Source organism: Numida meleagris, chromosome 1 (assembly GCF_002078875.1).
Source record: "Numida meleagris isolate 19003 breed g44 Domestic line chromosome 1, NumMel1.0, whole genome shotgun sequence".
NCBI classification, from domain to species: domain Eukaryota; kingdom Metazoa; phylum Chordata; class Aves; order Galliformes; family Numididae; genus Numida; species Numida meleagris.
Genome location: NC_034409.1, coordinates 131,264,915 through 131,289,838, shown reverse-complemented (window position 1 = coordinate 131,289,838; position 24,924 = coordinate 131,264,915). Strand labels below are relative to the sequence as shown.

At 42.3% G+C, this 24,924-nt stretch overlaps 1 protein-coding gene across 3 annotated transcripts in view; it reads left to right on the top strand.

Annotated features, from left to right (window-relative positions):
- Positions 2,397 to 24,924, top strand: part of TBC1D8 (TBC1 domain family member 8) — a 51,279-nt gene continuing 28,751 nt past the window's right edge. The window contains exons 1-5 of one of the 3 annotated variants that reach the window (XM_021413416.1): positions 2,397 to 2,571; positions 13,488 to 13,598; positions 17,198 to 17,316; positions 19,368 to 19,596; positions 23,184 to 23,424. In XM_021413416.1, the coding sequence (XP_021269091.1) occupies positions 2,445 to 2,571; positions 13,488 to 13,598; positions 17,198 to 17,316; positions 19,368 to 19,596; positions 23,184 to 23,424 (827 nt within the window). In that variant the 5' untranslated portion in view covers positions 2,397 to 2,444. Of the gene's footprint in view, positions 2,572 to 11,957; positions 12,587 to 13,487; positions 13,599 to 17,197; positions 17,317 to 19,367; positions 19,597 to 23,183; positions 23,425 to 24,924 lie in introns of those variants that run through there. The other 2 variants (XM_021413399.1, XM_021413407.1) reach the window with 2 other exon arrangements.

The following is a 24,924-nucleotide window of genomic DNA, read 5'->3' as shown; positions in this document are numbered from 1 at the left end:
TTTCTTTGGTGCCTGGAATCCTGGAATAAATGTATTTTAGTTACCTTTCCCTAGATATATTTGCCAGCAGCTTAGATTTCCTATGTTACGTTCATTAATGTGCATTACTTCCCTGAAACCCCACACATTATTTCTCCACACTCACTGCTGCATCATCTAGGAGTTCCACCAACCAAGCCTTGGGAATGGAATGAACTCACTTCTCCCAGCCTGGGGCATGCAAGGCTGCTCATTTGCTGCCCATAGACACACAATTCACTTTACGCACATGAGGAATCCCTCTTCCCCCAGCATCCTGGTGATTTGCAGAAAAAAATTACAGGCACGGTTTACAGATGAAAAAGATGAAGCCATCTGAACAGCAGGCTCCTTGTCTGGTGCTATCTGTTGCTTAAATCTAAGAATGATACATGGCATTGAAAATACATCAAGTACCGTCATGTTGGAGCTCATGCTAAGGGTAGAGTAAGGCCAGAAACTTAATTTTCTTCCAGTACTTTCCTTCCAGTTATATCTTCGCTTATTTCTGAAGTTATTTCTCTGCCTACTAACTTTCAGGCATTTGAGTAACGCAGTGTGAGATAGCCCTGTTCTTTCCTAGAAGAAAGCACATAGGAAAGAGTATAACTTCACAGCACTTCACTATGTGTCTAATAACCTACTGGATTTCCATCCTCTCTGTTTCTGTTTGCTTCTGTAGACACAAGTGTGATAAAACTATTGCCCATAGACCATCCAAACTCATTTCAAACGGAATGGAAATAGCCAGAGCATCCCTGCAGGGCTCTCTCCACAGACACAAACCTTCTCTTGGCTTTTGTCTAAGGCTGCCTGTTTAGCAGGTGAAAGCAGCATCATTCGGTGGCAAGAGATGTGTGGTGGCTTTTTCCTTGCATGTTTTTGGCTAAATAAGATAATAATAATATAATAAACATGCTCAACTCCTCACTGCAATCCTTGCTGACTTGGGATTGTTGCCAAAATGGCTGTGTTGCTTCTTACACATGTCTGCAGCCATCCCTCTCTCTTTCTTTTCCTCCTCAGCCATTTCTAAGAGGTTTCTTGTTAAGCTCCATCCACAGATGCCACATGCTGGAGAAGCTGCTCACACAGAAAGCATGAGCTTTAACAATTTGATTGATGATGGCTAGGCCAATTCTGATGTAGTCAGCGATCCTGTTGGTTGGACTCAACCAGAAGCATGTCTCAAGACAGCATTAACTAAAGTGCATGTGCACAACATGGTTCTTTCCTCCATTAGTTCTCAAATTAGTGTCACCAAAACCAAAGCTGAATGTAAAAAACTTCCAAAAACACTACTGGAAATTACTGATCAGCTGTCTGGGAAGGAAGTACCAACACACCTCACCAAGCACTTTATGACTTACTGTCCCCAGGATTGTTCTGGGGGCAAGGGAACCTCCGAGCTATTCTTATCCTGTGAGAGCTTTTTAAATAACCCCTCCTTACTGCCACTAATTTTTAAATACATTGTTATATGGATGCCCATCATCTCCTTTTAATAGCTTTTCTTTTCATACTAGACAAGTAGTATGCTCACAGCTTGCATATTGTAGAATCATAGAATCATTAAGGTTGGAAAAGACCTCTCAGATCACCTAGTCCAACCACCAGCCCACCCCCACCATGCCCACTGACCACATCCCTCAGTGTCACATCCACATGATAATTGAACACCTCCAGGACCTCACCACTCCTTTTGAGAATAAATTCTTCCTAATACCCAACATGAGCCTCCCCTGGTGCAACTTGAGGCCATCACCTCCTATCCTATCGCCGTTACATGGGAGAAGAGGCCCCACCTCACCACAACCTCCTTTCAGGTCATTGTAGAGAGCATCAAGGTCCCCCCTGAGCCTCCTCTTCTCCAGACTGAATGATCCCAGTTCCCTCAGCTGCTCCTCATAAGGCCTGTGCTCCAGACCCCTCACAGCATCGTTGCCCTTCTCTGGACACGCTCCAGGGCATGGATGTCTTTCCTGTAGCGAGGGGCCCGGAGGTGAACACGGCAGTCGAGATGTGGACTCGATATGGAGATGGAAGCACCGCATTACACCGGGACGGCAAGGTGCGCAGACCGCACAGTGTTTACTAGGTGGCAGCCAACTGCAGTTTGCCTGTGAATGTTCCGCGGGCAGCTGGACGCCCGCACGGCCACTCCCGGATCCCAGGAAGCGGTTCCCACTGGCCGTGCCCGCACAGTTGGGAAAATCGGAGCTCCCGCAGCAGCGCCCCCAGGCTCCTCACCCAAGACCCAAACCCGAAGAGGGGACGGGGCTCCCGCCCCGCATTTAACCCGCGGCCGCGGGAGGCCGGCCCCCGCCCGCGCTCCGCCCCCCGCCCCTCCCGGCGGCCGGGCCCGCTCGGAGGGAGGCGATGTGAGCGGGCGGCGGGGGACCGCGGGGGGCGGCGGGCAGGGCGAGATGTGGCTGAAGCCCGAGGAGGTGCTACTGAAGAACGCCCTCAAGCTCTGGGTCACCCAGAAGAGCAGCGGCTACTTCGTCCTGCAGCGGCGGCGGGGGCACGGCGACGGCGGCGGGCGCTTCACCGGTACCTGGGCGCGGGGCTCGGCGGGGCCCGCTGGCGGCGGAGCGCGGGGAGCCGGGCTGCGGGCAGGCGGGGCGGCCGCTTTGTTCGGGCGGCGCGGGGGGAACCTCGGGCCGGGGACGGCTTCCCCGGCATCCCGTGGCCGGGAGCTGCCTGCCGGCGGCTTGGGGTGCAGCTCGGCGCAGCACTTTCTTTTCGCTTTCCCCCCTCTCCGGAGCGGGGCCGTGCTTCGCGGCGGGGAGCGAGGGCGGGCGGGCGGCCGGCGGGGTCCGTGCGAGGAAGCGGAGCCGGTGCGGCGTGCGGCCGCGGGTGGGAGCGCGGTGGCGGTGCGCGGAGCTCGGGCGAAGTGGGCGCGAAGAGCCGAGCGGCGGCGCGCATGCCGAGACCGGCGCTCCGAAACGCCGGGGAGAAGCTGTGCCCTCCCGGCAGGAGGGCTTAAAAGCAGATGCGGCTGTTCTCTACTTTTTAAACACAGACATTTGAAATGGTGGTTGGTGTATTTGGGAGAATGGTCAGGTGTTCTCACAGTTTTCCAAGTCTGCGTTATCAGGTCTGCGTTATCGGAACCTTCTGCTCTGGAACTGTCGACCCTTGCCAGTAGGTAGTGCTGCTTTGTGCGTGTTTTCCTCCCGAAGTTTGTCCTCGCGGCGGCTTCATAACGAAGCCCCCAACCTGGTGTTGGCTGGGCAGATCCTGTGCTGCCATTGCGTTAGCCATCACGGAATCGCAGAATGGATTGGGTTGGAAGGGACCTCAAAGCCCATCCAGTTCCAGCCCCTGCCGTGGGCAGGGCTGCCCCCCACCGAACAGGCGCTAGATCAGGTTGAAGTACAAGCGCTGGTAAGCGAAACGCAAGCACTGATAACTCAGTGGCTTTCTCTCTCAGTGAGACGAACGTCTGCCCCCCGTGAGGAAGCTGCAGGCCGCTCTTTTGTGACCATAAGGGCGGCGTGGATTAATTTTCAGAGTTAAAAATAACCTTTTACAGCTGCTTGATTCAAGTCCAGCGCAATCATGAGGTTTGGAGCCACAAATACTGCTCCTCGTGCCCGAGCTTTCCGGGGCAGAGATTTGCCAGCTTAAAAGAAAACAGAATGCTTCTCTATCTGGTTATGTTTCAGGTGAATCACTTTGCTGAACCTAGGGCACACGGGCTTGCACAAGCCTTATGTCTGGCAAAGCTGAGCCACTCTTGTCTTAGAAAACATTTTCTAAGGGTACTGTAAATTCTGACTCTCCTAAACAGTTTTGAAATGTATCTGTGTTTAAAAGGGATTAGAATTTAGAGTTCCGTAACAAGTGCAGGAGAGCATTAAAGATAGCTGGAGGTAGACAGCTTAGTTTTTTTTTTTTCCCCAAATTTTACTTGGTTGCAGTCAAAATGGAGATCTGTGTGGAGAAACAGTTTGGGTTGGCTGGTATGTCTGTTTCCTATTGGTGCAAAACCTGCATCACAATTCTTGTTTTATGGACACGTTATTGGTACCTGCATATTCCAAACTGACAGATACCAAGGTCAGCAAAGTGTTACTGTATTTCACGATAATGGCTCTACAGCTTGTCAGACCCAAGTTAGAAGAATTAGTTTGTTTTGCTGGTGAAACAAGGCTTAAGTGGGAATGTTGTCCGTGTCTGTTTTCTTTTCCCTTCAGTAGCTTGAGCCATGGCCGATGGGAGCTAAATTTGACAGAAGGATAGAAGTTGGAAAGAGGTGAAGGCCCTGTGTGTTTCATGAAAACAGGTGACTGCCCAAACAAAGTCTCTCAGCTCCTGCACTGAGGCTGCACATGCTCAGGCTATGTTAGAGTCCATCTGGGATCAACAGGGAAAAAAAAAAAAAAAACAACCAACAAAACCAAGGAGGCTAGATTTTGTAAGCAGAGTGTGCAGATGGTGCAGTGGACCACCCGGCATAATTAGCTGTGAGCAGAGTGGAGCAGTGGTGGCAGGATCGTGCAACAGCTGAGCTGCCTTTATGGTTGCTCCTGCAACGTGGTGTTTTCCCTGAATCTGTGAGAGAACATCTGTTTTATTGCCCCGTTCTCATACTTGCTTTTTTTTTTTTTTTTGTCTTCTAGGACGCTTCTCTCTACTTAACGGGGCATTTTATCCATTATGTAAGAGTAAATTAGCACAGCTGCAGGGTGTACTTTATGTGGATTTAATTCCTCAAGGATGGAGTAGAGAGCATATATCAAAGGAAAGTGCTTTCCTTCCGTATGTGCCTTACTTTCTTTGGGCAGCATGTTTCGGTTGGACTCTGAGCAGATGTTGGTAAGAGAGGGACTGTATTTGCTACTGTAATTTGATTCATGTTCTAGGGCAATTATTGAACATACACTGGATTTGCAAACAGTAGGTACAAAAAATGATGGAGACAGTGTTTAACTGTTCATGACCTGATCAGAACAATTCTGTCTTCCTGTGCTTTTTGAGTCAATGTTTAACTTGCCAGTTAGTCTGGATCTCTACTTGAGACCTTGACTGGATTAGAGACTCAGGAGGGAAATCAGTAATGTTTAGAAATACTTTGTAGAAACTGAATTAATTTATTTTTAATTAACAACTGATATTTAACCGAATTTTAAGTCAGTTTTTTTTTAATATAAAGAGAATGACCACATTATTTTGTGTTGGTTATTGTTTTTTGGCCATTATTGGCCACCTTCTTTGTTAGTGGCAAAAGGACTTGTCATATAGCCACAATTAATAGGTCAAAATTAGTTGGATCTGGTACTGGCTGAGGTTTTTGGCTCCAAGATTATGTATTAATGATAAGCTTGAGATGCTATTGGTAGGCAAAATCACTTTCAAATACTTTGTGGTAGAATAGTGCAAGACAGTTTAGCCTGTAAGTTCATCACTACTTTTAGTTTTATTAGGGAACGCTGAAAGCTTGAATACTTTCCTGTTTGATTAGATAAATTTTGTGAATTTTGACAGCAAAGCTGCGTGTTCTGAGACTTGTTGGGAATGTTTTTGTCCTGGGCACTGGATTAAGAGTAGCTTTTCACTCTTTCCAAGCAGCTAATTTTGCAGTTTGTTTACACAGTACTTCACACTGCATGCTTTTAGTATATAAATACCACTGGAGTCTTCTAAGTACTTGTGAATTTTACTTTTTATAATGTTAAGTAAAACTTTAAAATCAACTCTGAAGTCTGTAAACTGTTTCAAGCAGCTTTCTTCTCAAAAAGTCCTTACTTTTTGAGACACCTTGCTTCTTCAACTTCTTCCCTGAAATAGATAAGTAAAAGATTACGTTCTGTTCCTGTTTTGTTCATGTTTTTAATTTTGTTATGATATTTCCCCTTAATATTCTTCTAGTATCCAACTCTTTCTCATCTCAGGGCACTTTCCAAGGTGGATGTGGTCTTAAATCTTTTGTAATTCTCAGAGGACGAACGTTTTAAAGAGAGATCAATTTTTCCTGGAGCTCATATAAAACTTTATAGTTCACAATCTTAGATATCAAATAATACACTGGCAAAAAGAAATATTTTCTGTATATGAATCTGAAACTTATTATTTCTTCAGTAAAAATAAATGTGATAGGCATCTTGAGCTATTGCCAGTGGTTGAGTTAAACTCCCCATCTTAGGATTTTATTTTTTCTTTTAAATAAAGTTCTTGCAGAGTGATGGCTTTCAAACTGGTCTGTAGAGCAACTCCTAGTCGTGAGTAGAGATCTGATTAGATACATGTGAAGAACTCTGTCCCTTGTTTTCCTCTTGACTGGATTCTAAAATTTTAATGCATAGAGCAGAGTGAGTATTGATAAATTCTGTGTCCTTTTTTTGGGTAATTGAAAAGCAAAAGGTGTTTTGCTGCTCTTTTGTACTTGCCAATCCAAATAGTACTGCAGTCATCTTACATCGTCTCCACAGCTTTTATTAGCCCTATTTCTCTCCCAAGGTCAGGATAAATAATCTTGTAATACAGTCTATTTCAGAGAAAGACAGGGAGACCACAGAAGTTGAAGGTTCCTGTGACTAAGACAGTAATCCTGTATTGATTGCCCCTGTTTATTACACTTTAGAAGGAGAGGGTCAAAAATGCAGTTGAGACTTCGATTTTGAGTAAACAAATGCATATCCTTCCATTATTATTATTTTTTTAACCATCTGAAAGGTGTAAAGGCAAAATAAGCAGTATATTAGAAGATGAGTCCTGATACAGACCTCAAAACCGCTTGCCTACCAGAATCGGGAAAAGTTGCCTTCTCATATTAATGTATGTCTATGATACCAATGGAAGTTACTGAATAGATAAAGGTTTAATTTGAACTCTAACTACAAAAAAAATCTTATGCAACAGGTGGAAGAGAGGAAGATGACCTGAAAACAACGTTGGTAAAGGATACTTGGTAGTGCCCAGTGTCTGTGTTAATGGCTCTGTTTTTGTGAGGAAGAGCTCTCAGAAACCTTGCACAAGGAGGAGAGGAAATGCAAATAGTTTACCAAAAGCTTGAACTCTCATCAAAATTTTACTTAACCCTGCGCACAGCTGGACTCCATGTGCTGCTCTTGGCTCCCTGTTTGCTTTTTGAGTCTGTATTTCATCCTCCTTGTACAAAAGGTGAGAATGCACCTGTGTGTGGAGAAAGGGCTCCACGTTGTGTCTACTCAGACCACCAGTCTAGGCAACCCTGTAAACCAGTCAACAGCCACAATAACTCTTTATTTTTCAGTTGTGGAGGCCAAACAGACTAGAAGACGATGGGAAAGAAATTGAGAATGCCTAGTGGCAGAGTGCAAGTAATGCTGCCTTGTTCGCTTCAGCATTATTTACAGCACCCGTCAAAAATGCAAGGGATGGTTTTTTATCACAGTGTCCAGAGCAGCGGCCTGTGTTGAGTAATTTATGGGGCTGCAAGCTTGTGTATCCCCCTTCCTGGCAGTTTTCAGGCAGAAAACTGTTTTCATGTGTACTTTCTGCAATGCAAGAGGCAAGGCCTTTGGCTCTGAGGCCTTTGGGGCTGCGAGAACAGGCCGGGTGTGCTGTGAGTGCAGCCTGCATCACCTGGCACGGAAGCCAGGGCAAGCTCTACTATTGCCCTGCGCTCCGGCTGGGGAGCAGCAGTTAAAACCCGTGTTTCTATGTGCCAGGTTCAAAAACAAACAAATAAATAAAAAGAAGAAGAAGAAAACTTACTGAGTTGCAGTGTTTGATATGGAAAAGCACAAGTTGGAAGTAATTGAAGGACTTGAGTGCTTATGTTTCCCTGGATTAATAAATGTTTGGAGCATTAGGCCCTTATGCTGAAATCTAATGTCCGAGGTAATCTTTGAGACTTTATTGCTGCAAGGGAAGCACTATCTTTCTGCAGCACTTGGAGGAGTCCTCCTTCGCCCTTTTTCCTTGCATGCTTACCCAAATAAGTTCTCTAACTTTTATGGAGGGCGAAAAGAATCCTGTTTGGAGAGACTGTCTCCTAGGTGCTTTGTGTTAAAACCTATTTACATAATTCAGCAGGATTCAACGAAGACAATGTCTGGTGTTAAGCTAAGACCTTAAGATGCTGTTAGTAGCCTTCACAGCTGTCAGCTCTTACCTAACAAAAACATAGATTTTAGAAAGGTCTAAGTGAAAGCAGCAACCTGCTGAACACCTGTGCTTCAAACTTTTAGAAAAATCCTGTTAAGATGTTAAGAAAGATGTAAGGAAGACCCCAGATGTTTTGCTGTGAGCCACTGCTGGTGAGCAGTAGCTCCATTCCCAGTGTCCTGCCCTGTGTCTGTTCTTTAGGGGATGGATTGCTGCCCTGGCCAAGGTGCAGGACATGAGGATGAAGATGTGCTGTAGTAGTTCTCGGGGTGCCTCAGCTCTTCATCTTGCCCTGGGCAAGAAGACCACCCTTCTGCTAGAGCTGGAGTGGACAGATGGACATGGGGACTCCTGGTTTCCTTCTGAATCTCTGTGCACTGGTGGCCTGCTTGTCCAGCCAGTGAGCGTGCCTGCTGTAGTGCAGCCCCTACTTTATTTTTATGAAAATCCAAATTGTTTGATTTGCTCTTTTTTTTCCTCCAAATTCTCATGCCTGAGCAGCTGAGCTTCTAGCTGCTAACTCTCCTTGCAAATCAATGTTTGCCTGAAACCAACCTGCATCGTTGGCTACTTCCACTTTCCAGTAAGAGCGTTGTCCTTTTGGTTTAGTGTTTTGTCAAGCCGCTGCTTTTGCTTCCCGGCCTTTTTTTTCATGCTGCCTCTATATCCGTTGGGGAACAGAAATAGCAAGCAGCAGTAAAAGGCAGCTCTGAACATTCAGAGACATGCATCATGCTGTATGCCTTTGTACTGGAGAGAGAGCTCGTCACTCTGTATGTAAATCCTTGAATCCAACATCGGTGGTTGTATCTAACAAAGATAATGCAGCCTGATTCAGTAAAGACTGTAAGTACTTAAAACAGGGCTTTGACATAATATAGGTAGGCATAGCCACCAGTCACTCTTCTGAACGGTCCTGCATTAGTCACTGCAGTCTCCAGGGGCTTCCTACTGAGCATCTCTGCAGGCAGATGTGGGTCCAGATGCTGTGGTGTTCCTCTCCCTGTATTCTCTGGAGGGCTCAGTTTGGCAGAGATCCTTAAAACATGCCTTATTGCATACCTGTCCAGTTGTTCTGGTTTCCAGCTCAATGAAGGCCTTTTGTTATACCCTTTGGGCCTTTTAAACTATGATGGAGGTAAGCAGAAATGATCTCATTGTTCTATGGAGAGAATCTTTATACCTAGCAGAGCAGCATACAAAAATTAGTAGTGTCTTGGGTTGTCTCTTGAGCGTTGTCCTAAAAGATGAAAGTAATAGCTACTTTTTCATAAACTACTTCCAGTTTTTAATTGGAGTTCAGCTCTGATCACCCGCTATCTGGTTTCTCAGAAGTTTAAAAGAATTTTTGATGTTGGTGAGGCGCTGGCTCAGGCTGCCCAGAGAAGCTGTGATGCCCCATCCCTGGAGGTGCTCAGGGCCAGGTTGGATGGGGCCCTGGGCAGCCTGAGCTGGTGGGGGGCAGCCCTGCCCACGGCAGTGGTTGGGGCTGGGTGGGCTTTGAGATCCCTTCCAACCCAAACTATTCTGTGATTCTATGAATTTTTAAAATACCGTGTGGATAATTAGCACTGTTTCAGGAAAGAAGCCTGCATTTTTTAGTTTGAAAGATATGATAAGTTTAGTAGAAATTGGTGTTAGATTAACTTACTGTACACGTTTCTTTGTCTAGATTATAGGTTACAGGCATGACACAGGATAATTTGTAATGCAACTTTTTATCTTTTTGTGGGAGTATAAGGAAACTTATTTTTAAAGATTAAATGCACTTTTGATTGTACATTTGAGAACTAATTGGTTATAAAATACCCTTTGTTAGCTTTTTTTTCTTTGAAGATATTGTCAACGGGTTTGTTCCACATCATGCAGTTGAAATTTATTTAGATAGCAAAATCTGTTTGTCCGATTCACAATATCCTGTTTGCATTCCATTTAGTTATAGATTGACCTCTGTAGAAGAGAGACACTACCTATCTGTTGCAGAATAGGAAAAGGATCCCCATGTTCTTTGCTATTTTTTATACCTGAGTGTTTTTGTGGCATTGTATCTGTAATACACATATAAAATTGATTTGCAATTAGAAGTAAAACACTCTTGCCTTACTTCAAGGTATTCTAATTTCCAGTATCGAGGCAGTAAAATAAGCACAAAGGTAGATGTTTCAAACGTAGGGGTGAAATGAAAGCTACAGTGTAAGGTGTGGGATTTGTAGGGAATTTTGACGTATAGGTTTGCTTCTTAAAAAATATAGGCAGAAGTTCCCTCTGTCTGACTTTCTGCGGAAGGGATCAGATTTATTGAGGTGAAGCATATAATTTCAGTGGAGATGTTTCTTTTTCCACTTCTGTCCTCTTCTCCTATCTGTCAGAAGCATACATTAAACCTGAGATTTGTGTCTGAATTTTAGCATGGCAATGTTCTTTATGCATGAAGAGCCTTGTGAAGAGCCTGAGATGTTCTCTTGGTGCTCTATAGCTGACCCTTCAAATCTGTATGTGCAGTCAGTGCAACATTAATTGCTTTCCCCGAAGTAGTTCTGCATCTTGGGAGGTCAAAATGTTGACGAGGACTTGGTGGAGCGGTTTGTTGAGGGCAAAGTACTTTCAAGTTTAAGTTTCTTCCACAAGTCTTGTCCCCTAGAGAGTAAAAAAAAACCCAACAAAATAGCACCAACAAGGAATTTCGGTAAGGAAGCTCGTGTAGCAGTTGTCTCTTTTCCTCTGCTTCTGAATCCTTCTAATTTTAGACTGCCCTAAAAATATAACTGATTTCCCTGTTGCCTGTGATAAAGAAGTTGCCTGCTTCATCCTAGCATCAGCATGTGCATCAGAGACATGCTGATTGAGTAATTTCCACTAGATTGCCATATCCACGTTGGATGTGAGTGTTGTGTCCTTTTTACACCCTAGAAAATGCATCCTTAAAAGTTCCATCCTAGGAACTGGATCTAGGACTAGAGGGAATCGCCTCAAGTTGTGCTAGGGGAGATTCAGGCTGGACGTTAGGAAATACTGCTTTTCTGAAAGAGTGTTGAGGTGCTGGAATGGGCTGCCCAGGGAGGTGGTGGAGTCACTGACCATGGAGGTGTTCAAGGAACGTTTAGACGTGTTGACGAACATGGTCTACTGAGAACTATTGGTGATAGGTGGACGGTTGGACTGGATGTTCTTGTAGGTCTTCGCCAACCTTGGTGATTCTATGATTCTATGATCCCACTGACCCTCAGCCTCTGTCAGTCTCTCCTTTATACGTTTTGGCCCTTATACAGCCTGGTACCAGCTTGCTTGGCCTACTTGAGCAGCGCTCTGTTTTACTATTCCCCAACAAAGCCCTCCAGGTAGAGGGGTGTTGGTAAGAGATGGTAGCTGAGACAGCAGAGACAGGAGCAAGATTTTTAATTTGCATGGTTCTCAGTTAAAGGAGGAAATTTTTTTCTGTAATAGTTGATAAGCAAGATGGAAATTGTAAGCAGAAGTAAGTAATGAGAAGAGGGATTGTTTTTTCTCATCAGTTTCACAGGAACAGAAAAAGGAATTAATTTTGAACAGACTGAGAAGTAAAATTTTGCAGTTCCTTCTGTACTTCCATGCTTTTTTTTCATAGTTTCAACAATTACTTCACCAATCAGATGTTCATTAAGTGTTCTTTGGGGACTTTCGTAGCACTGTTAGTTGACTTTTTCAGTTACTTTTTCAGTTAATTCAGTGAGATTAAAAAGAAATTCCTCTCCTAGATCTATCATCAGGGGAAATCATGCACAGCACTTCATAAGTTTCTTCTTTTTCTTTCATGCAGTGTCTCGAGTCTTTTGAAGTTTGGAAGTTAAACTGTAGTATTGTTCTCTGCATCGTTTGATGCTGTCTTACTGGCTTTCATCCAGCTATTTTTAAGACTGCACATTGAAGCTGATGCTGTGTTTTCTGTGAGCGTGGATACGTTGCTACCTTTTATACTTGGATGATTTTTTGGGGGGAGGGCATTTAGCATTTTCTGGTATAATATATAATAGTCTTCAAATTCAGGTCTCCATTTTAAACAGATGGCCGTTATATCTTGATGTGTATTTAGCTGAGAAGCTGAATAGTCTCTCACAGTGTAGTTTTAAAACATACTAGTGTCCAGCTTCTGCTTAGTTTTGATAGTATGACCGGTGTGTGTGAACACAAGAAGGAAGTAGTTGGTGTAATTATTTTTGCTATGGAAGGTTTTTGACACTGTTCCACGTGGGATTCTTACACCTCGTAGACAAGAAAGGTGCTGCACTGCTGTTTTGTTGTGCTGTACTCAAATTAATTTTCTGTGGTGAGGAGGCATTTCAGAGGAGGACTTTGGAGATCTCATTTTATTGTTTCCATTAATCGCTTACATGATGGACTGGTGAACGCAGTTATAAAGGGCTGGCAAAACTTTTGGAGACTGAGAACAATTCATTTTGTTTTGGATTAATGGTGAAAGAGCAAAAATACAACTGTAAGTACAGAGTTTTGGTTGGAAAAGTTAAAGGTGTAAAGGGAAAATGTAGCATTGCATTGTATTTAGGTCAAGTGCTAATTCAGAATGGGATACTGCTGCAAGCCTATTTGGGTACAGTTGTGGGTATGCAAAATACAGGAGGTGGTTTTCCACTCTTCATACAGCTGAGACCTTACTATTAGCAAACATTGTGTTTGGTTTTGAATGTTACACTTAAAGATTAGCTCTAGACAAATGAAATGTTTGGAAAATATGACCTGTAAGGAGGAGATGAGTCAACTGGGGTTCATTTGGAACAAGAGAAATTGTGAAATAGTGGCAAATTATGTTGATGTTTTTTGTTGAGTATTAACATCAAAAACTTTGGCCGATTACTCTTTGTGTTCCGGGGAGCAGGATTCATTTCCAGCAGGATGGTTTAAGTTTGCTGTGGTTGGCTTGTTTGTTTTTGCTGTAAGAATACATCCTGATACTGTTGGTAGAGGTCTGCTGGGGAGGTGGTTGCATCTTGGTTGTGGGAGGTTTTGAAGAACAGGTTAGACAAATACTATTTATGGCACAGGTGCCTTTATCCACCTTGAGAACGAGGGCTGGAACAGTAACTTCTTTGGGTTCCCTCGGGTCTTCACCGTAGTTCTGTGATGGTATACATATACATGAGGCAGAACCAGAAGCGCAAAATACTTCTTACGTGTTTGATCGTCTAATCTGGTTTGCATCTTGCATTTTGAGTAACTGTGAGTTTCAGATTAAAATGTGGACAGAACTGTTATCATCATGATCCATGTTTTAATTTTCTGATTTTAGATGTGGAAAGTCTTGCGGGCTTCAGAACTGGTGGCAGTGAAGGTTGGTGCTAATGCTCTTTTCTCCCACTTTTCCCTTTGCATGGCTGCAGGCCGCTTGGTGGGTGCCCTGGATGCCGTGCTGGATTCCAACGCGCGTGTCGCTCCCTTCAGAATCTTACTGCAAGTCCCAGGCTCACAGGTTTACTCTGCCATTGCATGTGGTGAGTTATTGAACGGATCAGAAGTTTACTGGGCCATAGCTATTGGTGAGTCACATACAAAAAAAATTCTGAGCATGCTCAGCATCTGCATGTCCAAGAAACTCAAGGTAACCCCAGCTGGTCATGTGCAGGTGTGAAGCTCTTGGCTACAGCTCATATAACAGTCTAATTAACCTTTAGTTAGAATCCCAGGTATTGATTATGAAAAAGCGTTACCTAGGAATATGTTTTAATAGTAAGCTTGCTTAGGTGAGGGTGTTTTCCATTATTTTTTTTTTGTCTCTTGCAAAGTGTTGTGGTTCTATTCATATGCATATCTTTTTGTATGGTAGTCATAGTTGCTTACAGCAAGAAACTGTTTAGTCTTGGCTTTCATCTGTCTTGTCTTTTGCTTGCTGCCTGTGAAATGTCTTACAACACTTCATTATAATGAAATATAACTTGAACACTTAGAAAAAGCTGCGTGAGGTAGGTAATAAATAGAGTTGTCGGGGAGAATGTCTTATAGCCGGGTCTGTTGTGCACTAATCCATTTTACAGTGTTTCTGCAACTTTTGAAAGTCAAACCCATCTTCAGGAAATCGATATGGATATGAATTGCAGCAGTCTTACCTGGGCATGTTAAAAGCCAACATTTGAACTCATCTTCTCCTTGCTTAACCAGTCTTCAGGGCAGTTCTCATCCCTTCTCCACTCTCTGAAATCTTAGCATTGAAATTGACAGCGTGTTTTGCTTTTGTTTCTTACATGGATCGAGCCATGAAATAGTTACCCATGGTAGATGTTGACACGTTGTTGATAATTTTTGATATTGCAGTCCTTCAAATGAAGGAGGCAATCTGTGTATTCACACCCTGCTCCCGTACATGGTCATTCTGTGTTTCTTCCATGGTTGCAGCAGAGATAGTCCCTCTGCATTTCCCTTTGATGCTGATACTGACAGATGTCTGTGAAGAAGCTTGTGTAAAGTCTGTGTCCTGTTTTGTTGTGATTTTCTTGTTTCTGCAATTGCTCTATGCTTTGTATTTCTACAACTTGCCTCTCCCACTCTCTGCTTACCCTCTACCCCTTTTTTTTCTAAATAAGGCTGTCTCATGGAGAAATTTAAGATCTTCTTGCTGTTAAGCCCTCTGATGAAGCCAGTTGGCTTTCATTGGAAGAATAAGCTCAGTGTTGCTGTCAGGGGTTTCTTGATCATTTGAATATATGTAGTCTTCCTTCCTGAGGTCGATCCTTGCCTTATCCATACTCTTATTGCCCAAAGGTTTTTTTTTTTTTTTTTTAATATTAAAGGAACTACAAATCAAAAGCTTGTCTGGTTGGAACAGTTAAGAATTCTTCTGGGATAAACTTATTTGATTTCTGTTTTCTGAAATTCTCTTTTGCTTTCTTAAACTAATACTCAGCACTGAGAAAATGAGATTTGCAGTGATGAAGTGGAAGGCAGAGGGTTCTATTTTGTATGCCATAAGGGCACGACATGTACGCTGCTGTGAGAGCTGCACAGAAATTAAGAACCATGGTAGCAGGAGCTGTTTCTGAATAATATCTCTGTTGTGAAACTCTGAAGTGAGCGTCCGGGGAGAGGGAGCTTTGGCAGCAGCAGATGGAGGAACAGCATGAACTGACCCTTTTCTTAGAAAGCTGGAGCTCTGCAAGGGACTTTCTTCTCCCAGGGCTGCAGAAGTGGCTGTCACTGGTTGCCCAGTTCTGCCCTGGCTGGGCTGTTTGCTCTGCGCAAACAGGATTTTGTTACTAGCTTTGGAAGGAGCAGCAGGTCAAATTAAGTTCCTGCTATGTAGCAAAGACAAGAAGCAGCTCCAGCAGCTCCTTCCAGTCTCCCAGTGTAACTGCATTAGGGATAGCCATCATATGATTAGGCAGTTAATTAAAATGACATTTTCCAATTGTATGTTGGCGGTCCTGTGTTCCAGGAGCTGTAGGTTGAAATTATAATTTATGCATAAGGGTCATATCTGTGCTACAGACTTTTGCAAATCTCTGAGGGCTTCTGGGAAGTCTGATCCATGCCCAGCATGCCTGTTCTGGCAGAGATGTTTCAGTCCAGATGGCTAATCATCTTATACCACTACAGGGGAAAAAAAATGCCTAACCTCAGGCCTTGTCTCCATCCACGTAATGCTTTCAGAAGGCCTGTGGGCAAAAGAGAACCACAGGGAGCAGCCAAGTGAGGTATCTCTTATTTTCCAAGAGGCAACTCAGCAGCCCTCCCATACAGTTGGTATCTTTTAGTTTGCCCAGGCATAGAGAACCAACTCAGTATTTTCTTTGTGCAGTCATTTCAATATAAATGAAATATTTTTTCATCATATTTTATGTAAATGAAGTATGTTTCTGGTGTCCTTACAAATTGATGTGATTTGTTTTCATTACAAAAAGGCCATTTGATTGTCTCTTCTTTCTTGATTTTTTTTTTTAGATATCTAACCTTGATTAATGATATTTATGAAGGTCCATCACAAGACCTTCCTGTCAAGGAAGTTAAAGCTTGGAAAGTTTCCCTGCCAGTTGGCATACTTTATGGAAAACAGAGCAGAGGAGGGTGGAAAATTCATAGCTCCATTTGTCTTTTTTGTTGTTGTTGTGAGGCAACGTGATGCATCTCTGTGGTACACATAAATAAAATGTTGAGACAACAAGTTTTCTGTCTGAGATTCGTTTTATAATTATATTCCTCTGTGCTTGGTATGTCTCTTACATCAAACTACTTTTCTACTTTCTTCAGTAAGAAAAAGCAGCTTTGGCTGCCTTTACTCTTTTCACATGTAACATTTACCCACTGAGCAGTAAGGTCTAGAGTGGCCAGATTTTCCCTTAGTTGTCCTCTGTGTCACCTCTCTTGCTCTAACTCTCCTGTCATAATGATAAGCGGCAGCAGTTCAGTTTCAAGCAGAAAGAACCAAAACAGATAGGTAATGAAATTACTGAAATATTATTTCTGGACTTAGAGCAAACACATTACATTTGAAAATCTTTGTTTTTCAGTGATTTTTCCATTCACTGGTTTTCTCCCCTAAACCATGAAAAGATGCTCTTGCAGACCCTGTAGGTGTTGTTGAACCCAACTCCTTCGTTTTTAGGTTATTTAATTATTACAAACCACTTTTCAAGTAGGATCATGTCATGTACGCATGCATGTGTGGCAAGTGTGTGTGCATGTGCATACGAAGGGAGAAAGGACAATCAGGGACTTCTGGGAACAGGACATGCAGCAGTGGCCGCTTATGGAATGCCGTGTCAAAATGAGCTGTCTTCTAACAGATCAGTAAGAGGTTTTGCTGGTTTTCTGCTTTGACTTTTAACGAAGGATTTGCTGGCTGAGAACGTTTGAGAAGATAAAGCTAAAAGCACTAAAACTATTCCCCTAAAACAATGAGTTTTTTGTTTTTTTTTTTCTCTAACTATACTGTTACAAATTAGACCTTTTTGACCTGTTTGCTACCAAGAGTTTTGAGGTTGAAAGTTCAATTTCTCATAATGAACTTAAGAAATAGTGCATTATATTACTTTAATCTTTTTCTTCCTTTGAACTTTATTTTATAGGATGAATTTTAATACATTACTTTTTACCTTTCTAGGTGCCACTGCCGAGGAGATAAATCAGCACTGGGAATGGCTGGAACAAAACTTACTCCATACTTTGTCTGTTTTTGACAATAAAGAAGACATTGTTAGTTTTGTCAAAGGGAAAGTAAAAGTAAGGAAACTGTCTTACTTTTGCCCAGTTAGTTCTGATTTTTTAGAAAAAAATTCAGGAAGTTATTGTCATTCATATTTGTTTTTGTTTATTTAAATACTACTTTTTAGTAGAGTTTGCTGTTCTAGCTAGTGTTCATCCTGAATGCAGTTAATCACCAAATCTGCCTGCTTTTCTTGTTCCCATTCAATTCTTTTGAGTTCCACATGTCTGTGGTCTTACTGATTTGTTTCCATGCAGACTTGCAAGAAGTAAGGAAGTGTTTATGCCATTGTATTTTCACACAGTGACTGTATGGGTAGTGGCTTCTTGTAGAGCAGTGACTCCTAGGTCTTCTTTTAGCCAAGTCTCACCGTTGGCTTGGCAGTGCTGACTGTATCTCCAAGGGGAGCAGGAAGACCTCCTGCCTGAGCAGGCACTGGTGGCCTTACCCACGATGTGACTTCTAAACCCAGTTCCCCTTGTTCTGATGTGAGGTGAAAAATATCTTTTCTGTCACACAGTCAGTCAAAAGGATGCCAGGCATTTGGCCAGTTTCTGTGTGATGGTTAGAGAAAGGTATGACCTGTTGGTTTTCCAGTAAGTGCTGACAGTCTAAGTGGCGGAACCTGCTGCCAGGTGGACAGTGAGGTTGTCTCCAGTGCACAGGGACAGCTGTCCTCTGGTGCAGAGGTGGCCTCTGCCCAGTGAGCTGGAGCCGTGAGGCTGTCATGCTCCTCTTGAGCTCTCTTCTTAAGGATTTGGCATGGGAATCACCATGGGCTTTGCAAGGTGTCAATGTCGTGGCCAGTGACTGCAGTGAAACCTCTGGCTGGCTGTCGGGTGCCTGAATGAGCATGTTTTTAGAAGGGCGGAAGTAGAATTTTCATATTCAGGGGGAATTAGGTGATGAGGAACGGATAATGGCATGTGCATTAAAATTTAGAAAGCTTGGCATCCTGTGCTCTGCTTCTAATGAAACACATGCTCCAAGGGCTGCTTGGCGATGGCTGGCAGTGGTGCAGGTCTGCTGGGGACCTCTGTAATTGAGATCTTGCTGCAGCCTCCTGCTCGGTAAAAGTGATGTTCTCCCTGCTATATCCACTGTTTTGGTCTGGAAAACTTGTGGGAACGTAATGTTTCTGGCAAATTTCAACCCTGCTGCTGTGATCTCAGTGGTTTCTGAAACGGGGAAGGAGGCACAAAGCATCACTGTGTAAATCTTAGCTTTTATCCTGCTTTTTTAAAAAAGCAGTTTTGGTGCGCTGCACCGTGCTGAAAGTTTAAACTTGCTGTGCCTGCTTCTGTTCATGGTGCAGAGGCCTTCTCCTGGCACAGAACACATATCTAAGTGCACTGACAGACTCAAACAAAATTAATCTCTGCTGATAATGCTGTGGCAGCCGATTGCCTAGCATGAGGAATATTTAAAATTCTTCAGGTTTCATTACTTAATGTTAAACTCAGGTGTTGGACTTTGTCCTCTGTTAACTCATTTGTTATAACATCACTGTTAAAATTCTCAACACTTAGTTAGATCCGTGGGGATGTTCTTGAAATCACATTTTTAGTAGTTCAGAACATGTTACAACTTACTGACATCTTACTACATGGCTTCTTTGTAGGAAAACAGGACTGGTCAGTGTACAAAACTGTTATTGTATCTTTGCTCTGTATGCAGCAAAGCCCAGTGATCATGAACAGTAAATAGGTGGTTTTGCTAGATGTACTGAAAAAGTAAAAGAAAAACAATCAAAACAAACAAAACCAAAACAGAACAATGGCAACAACAGTGACAACAAAAAACACAAAAAAGCCTTCAAAACACAGAACACCCCACAAACAAAATCCCAGAAAAAACCACAACCAAGAGTCTTCATCTGGGTGCATTCAAAACGTATGAGAGATGCAACCACTGCAGAAATGCATCCGTTTGGGAAAATTGCAAATGAGCTTGAATTTCTTTTTTCAGGAAGAGTTGTGATATTAAAATTTGAATGGGTAGCTTGTAGTGACTTGCTTTGAATGCAAATACCATAGATTTATCATCTGTTATCTTCTTATTGAATCAGGCGCTGATTGCAGAGGAAACAAGCAGTAAGCTCGCCGAGCAGGAGGAAGACCCTGAAAAGTTCCGAGAAGCCCTGGTGAAATTTGAGTCCAGATTTAATTTTCCTGAAGCAGAGAAGCTGATCACCTATTATTCTTGTTGCTGTTGGAAAGGAAAAGTTCCTCGGCAAGGCTGGCTTTATTTGAGTATCAATCATCTCTGTTTTTATTCCTTCTTCCTGGGCAAAGAATGTAAGTGTAAATATGTAAGAAATCTAGCACTGTGGAGAGAGATAAACAGAACTCCTTTGAAATGCAAAAAGAGTTGGGATTTTTATGAAAAGCGTAATTCTTTCCTGAGATTTTTATTATTCAGATGAAAGATCTTGTTTAATTTGGTTTTTACTTCATCCTTTATGTTCGTATTTTAGCATTAATCTGGCAATAAAAATGAGAAAACAAGAGTTTGCAGTCACGGTTACTCTCCAGTCCTTTTTCTTTACATGTGCAGCAGGCTTAAAATGTACCAGACCTCCTACAGCTTCAACAGCTGGTTTTAGTGCTGCAAACAGTCAGCTGAGAGCTGATGGGAGCACGTCGCCGCCAGCGGCGCTGAGCGCAGGGTCGGGCGGTGAGGCAGGAAAGGAAGCGCTGCCTGGGGGAGAGAGCGCAGTGCTAGGAGTGCGTGAGGCTGCTGTGGGACTGAAAATAGAACAGGAAGCACAGCAGTGACACTGCTGCTGCCCTGAGTCCTCGCCATCCTGCTGCAACGAGCACGGTAGTGTCAACCTATACTGCCGTGAATATAGCAAGAATTATATGGCGATTAGGAAAGCTGTACCATTTACTGGTGCACTAGTGCAAACGTCAGAAAGGTAGAAGAGAGAAACTGGCAATTGTCAAGACTTAGAATCACATAATCATAGAATGGTTTGGGTTGGAAGGGACCTTGAAGATCACCTAGTTCCAACCCCCTGCTATAGGCAGGGACACCTCCCTCTAGACCAGGTTGCTCACAGCCCCATCCAGCCTGGCCTTGAATGCTTCTGGGGAGGGGGCATCCACAACCTCACTGGGCAACCTGTTCCAGTGTCTCACCACCCTCACCGTAAAGAGTTTCTTCCTGATATCTAGTCTAAATCTATGCTCTTCCAGTTTAAAGCTGTTTCCCCTTGTCCTATTGCTACATGCCCTTATAAGAAGTCCCTCCCCAGCTTTCCTGTAGGCCCTCAACTGAAAACACAGAAGGACATGCCTAGAGTTAGGGGTCCATTCTTCATAACTTTGTTTCACACCAGTTATTTTATCGTATCTGTAAAAGGTGGCAGGCAGAGTTAGATTTAAAAAACTGGTGAGTTTGTTATGCCTTGTAAATACAGAAGCTGAATTTTGCCTGGAAGACTGTAGCAATGTTTCTAGATATCGGAGTCCTTGATTAATCTTCTTGTTCTCTGTTTAGTATCAAATAATACGCTTTGTGAATTGTTTCTGCTTGCTGTCATTGCAGGCTTTCTCTCATTAAGCAGAGATATCCAGTCTGCCAAAGCACATAAAGCAAAAAATACACTTATTAATGACAGATAATGGGGGAAGGAGAAAGCAGAGAGAAAAAATCCTTCATACTGTTCCAAAAGTTTTGTTTCTGCAATATCACAGATCATTGAATGATACTGGAAGTACATTTCACACTGTTTTCTTTAAGAAGAAATCACTTTTTTTTAATAAGTCATTGTGAAAATGCAAAAAAAATAAAAATAAAACCAAAACCCAAAAAAACAACAGCCCAACTTCAAATTATTACATGTTTGCAAGCTTTCGTTTTGAACATGGAAAATAGGCTGTTTGTTCCCTGTTACAGTCAACAGCATTGCCTTTGTGGTCCATGCACACAAAAGTGAAATCAAAAATAATGGGAAGTCTTATATGTTGAAATGCTGTCCAGCTCCCTGATTTGGGTAAAGGTGATTGCTTCTGTTTGAAACCTAATGTTTTGTCAGATTTATGAAATACTTGTATTACTTTGAATATTCAGATTTGCTGTAGCTCTGTTAATTTTTCTTTGAGAGGCTTCTGCTGATTGTAAGTAGAACAAATGATTCATTGTCTTTCCTTTTTTTCAGGTAGCAATCACAAATCTGGCTAATTCTGGTCTAGCAAATATTGCTAATAAATTGCATTCATTGCATTATTTCCCATCTTCTTGGGGAAAAAAAATGAAGGTTTCAATAGAAATAGTTATTATATGTGTTTTCACTCTATAAAAATTCCCCCAAATTGTAGATTGAAGTCTCTTTATAGAAAAAGTGTTAAGTCTTCAGCTTCTGGCAAGCCTGTTGCCTTCACCATGTTTAATTTTTTGTTGAAATGACCTGGAATGCCGTACTGGAACCTTTCTTCAGCTTGTCATAAAATTTATGTGAGCATAGACTACATGGAACATATTTTCAAGACAAGTCTCCTTTTAGCTAAGTTTTCAAAGTATTTGCAGAACTTGGTAGGATTCACATGTCAGATTTCTTGCAGGGACATGCCAGGGTTTCTTTACATTTTTTAATTACACTTTTGTTTTTCTAAAACTTTGAAGACTTTGTACCTTTTCATCAGAAGTCGGGGCCTATTACAGCGCGCTGATTCAGTGACAAGCGCTGTGCAGCCTGTTTGCTTCTGACCTGCTTGAACAATGGTGCTATTGCTACAGCACCCTTTAATCTTTCTTCCCTTGCCTGTGCTGATACAGATGACTTTGTGACCATTTGCACCAGTTTGTGTGTGTTGACGCAGCTGTGCTTTATTTAAGTAAGAAAAAATTTAACCTGCAAATAATCTTGACAGCTGTGGTTCTTGTAATACAGAAAACTCGCTGAGGGTGGCTACTTATATAATTAATGATTGTGGATAAGTGTCATATATACATGACAATGCTTGTTATTACTGCCTTTTTATTACTTTATTGGCATCAGGAGACCAGCTAGGGATGTTAGGAGATGTAGCCTTAATGTTTATTGGCACACAGAATACTGGGAAACATCCAACAGTTAAGTAGAAGTTTAATCTAGAGTTCTTTCCAGGCTAATTTCTACCCAGAGATTCGTATGAGAGGCAAGTAACGTCTTTTAGTGGCTATCTAAAATAAGCTGATTCTTTTCTCTGTTTGTATTTATATGATTTGACAGAGTGTTTAAGTATGGAGAACTGTGTCTCGTACTTTTCTGTAAACAACTTTAAATGCATTTAATGTTTATGGCAAAACTTGCCAGTGCATTTTTTTAAGTAAAAAGTAACCAGAACAGGAAGATGCCAGTGCCTAGGCAGTTTTCTCTGACACCCTGCTTATAGTAGTACTTAAACTTTACAAAAGAAGTTAATGTACAAAAACTTCTTTTTTCAGGGAGTTATCTTTATTTTAATTTTAAAATAGCATGTATGTAATTGGAATAGGTTTCCCAACTGCCTAAAACTTTACTTTTGCAAGGTTACGAGCCCTGTCCCTGTTTTCTCCCTACTCTTGAAATCCACCATTTCTTCTGGTAGTAATGAAAGCTGCAGAAATAACTTCTAAAGAAGTTAAAAGCAAAGGTTCAGCAGAGACAGAGCTCCTCAGTCTAACGTTTCGTATGAATAGAGATGAAATTCTGAAGGAGAGATTCTCAACAGGACAGTCTGTTGGAATGAGGGAGAACAAATGTATAGCAATATCAAGCATTTCATCCTTTCCTTGGTCTTTGTAAAGATGAGCTTATTCTCTCTGTTGTTTGCATTTCCTGAGTTTGTGTATTTTTCAAATATGAACAATTCAAACAAGAGTTTCTAATCCACTTTTGGTCTTTCCTCAATGGCAGTGAAACTCATCATTCCTTGGGTTGAGGTCCAGAAGTTGGAGAGAACCTCCAATGTCTTCATGACTGACACAGTCCGTGTCACCACACCAAATAAAGAACGTGATTTCTCTACGTTCCTCAATATCGCTGAGGCATTTCGGATCATGGAACAGCTGGCAGATGTAACTCTCCGAAGACTACTGGATAATGAGATCTTTGAGCTGGATCCAGGCCTACAGGATCCTACTCAGATTACCAAGAGGTAAGAAGCAAAGCTGTTCTTCCATGTGTGAGCAGAGGTTCAAAAGTGGATTTTCTGGATTGCATTGTTAGCTGGGTAAGGCTTTAAAGGTTTACTTGACTGGGCAAAAAAGAACCATCCAGATTTTATAATGTACTGCAGCGTATCAAATAATTTTAACTTGTGTGCAAGGTCCTTTTTTTTTTCCATTGTTATTTTCTTCCCTGAAAATCACTGTGGTTTTTGTTTATTTTAAAAGTACCATTTCTTGTAGAAGCACAAATAGCACTGAGGGATATTTTCTGTCATTCCTGAGGAATGGCATTCTTTTATTTATAATATCGGTAGTGTATAGGCTTTCCTAGTGCTGACAGTTCTGTAGAATGATAACTGATACATGGAATCTTGCACTAGGCGGATTGCCATAGCTGACTTAGCAAGCAGTTGTAGGACCCAAAAACAGACAGGCTGTTGCAACAGATTAATGTGCCGATGTCAGCTCTACACAGTGCATCCCTGAAATGCATCTATGCATTCCTCTCCCACTGCAGAAATGCACTGAATGCTCTGGGAGAAGACTGATAACTATTTTCCTGCCAGTAGCATAAGACAGAACTTTGTGTTTATTTGCTGGTATGTGAAAGGGGAAGAGAAACTGCAGGGAGGCATTTTAGGTGGGCACAGTGTAATATCCAAAATTGGAATTTGCCTGGAGCATTGGTGTTGATGTGCTCGTCTATAATGTGTGTTTTCTGAATGGAGTGTGTTTGGAGTGCTGATAACATTTCCTGCTCTTCCTTCCTGTCCTTCTGCCAGAGGTACAAAGGGAACTACCCAGGTGTTGCTTCCAGGGTAAAACGTAGGGAATGCATGGTGTTGTTTCCCAACAAATAGAAGCATGTCCAGCAGCCATTATATTGTTTTGGGGGGTCATTTTTGGATATATGTCTTAGCGAAACAGTTCTGCAAAGTTTAGTATTAAACTTTTAAAGTTTTACTGTTTTAAAACTGCTTAAAACATGAAGACATTGGAGGTTCTCTCCAGCTTTCCCCGTAATTTCCTATGTATGCACAACAGGGAAAACGACTTGACACCAGGATTTCATCCATGATATCATCAAGGAGTTCGTTTGAGTTGTTTGTTAGACTGATACAGTGGTGAGCAGCCATGAACTTCCTTACAGGCTTTTCTTTTCATAGCCAGGACTGCTCTAAACACAAAGGCTGTCATTGTTTTTCACCATGTGTGTGTAACTGGATATTGTTAACATTGTGGGCTTTTTGCCCAAGAAATGTAGTTTATGTCCTTTGACTAATGTAGGATATGACTTTGAGTAATAGGTTGTTTGAAGCCCATTTCCATGCTTCACAATTCCACCACCCTCCTGCTTTTGGGCTGAAAAGTTAGATCCATAAAACAAGGGAAGTAAATCCAAAAGAAATGTAACAATCTGCCGGACATATTTTCAGCATCTACTGATCTTTAACTCTTAACTATCTCTTCCCAAAGGAATTTTTCTA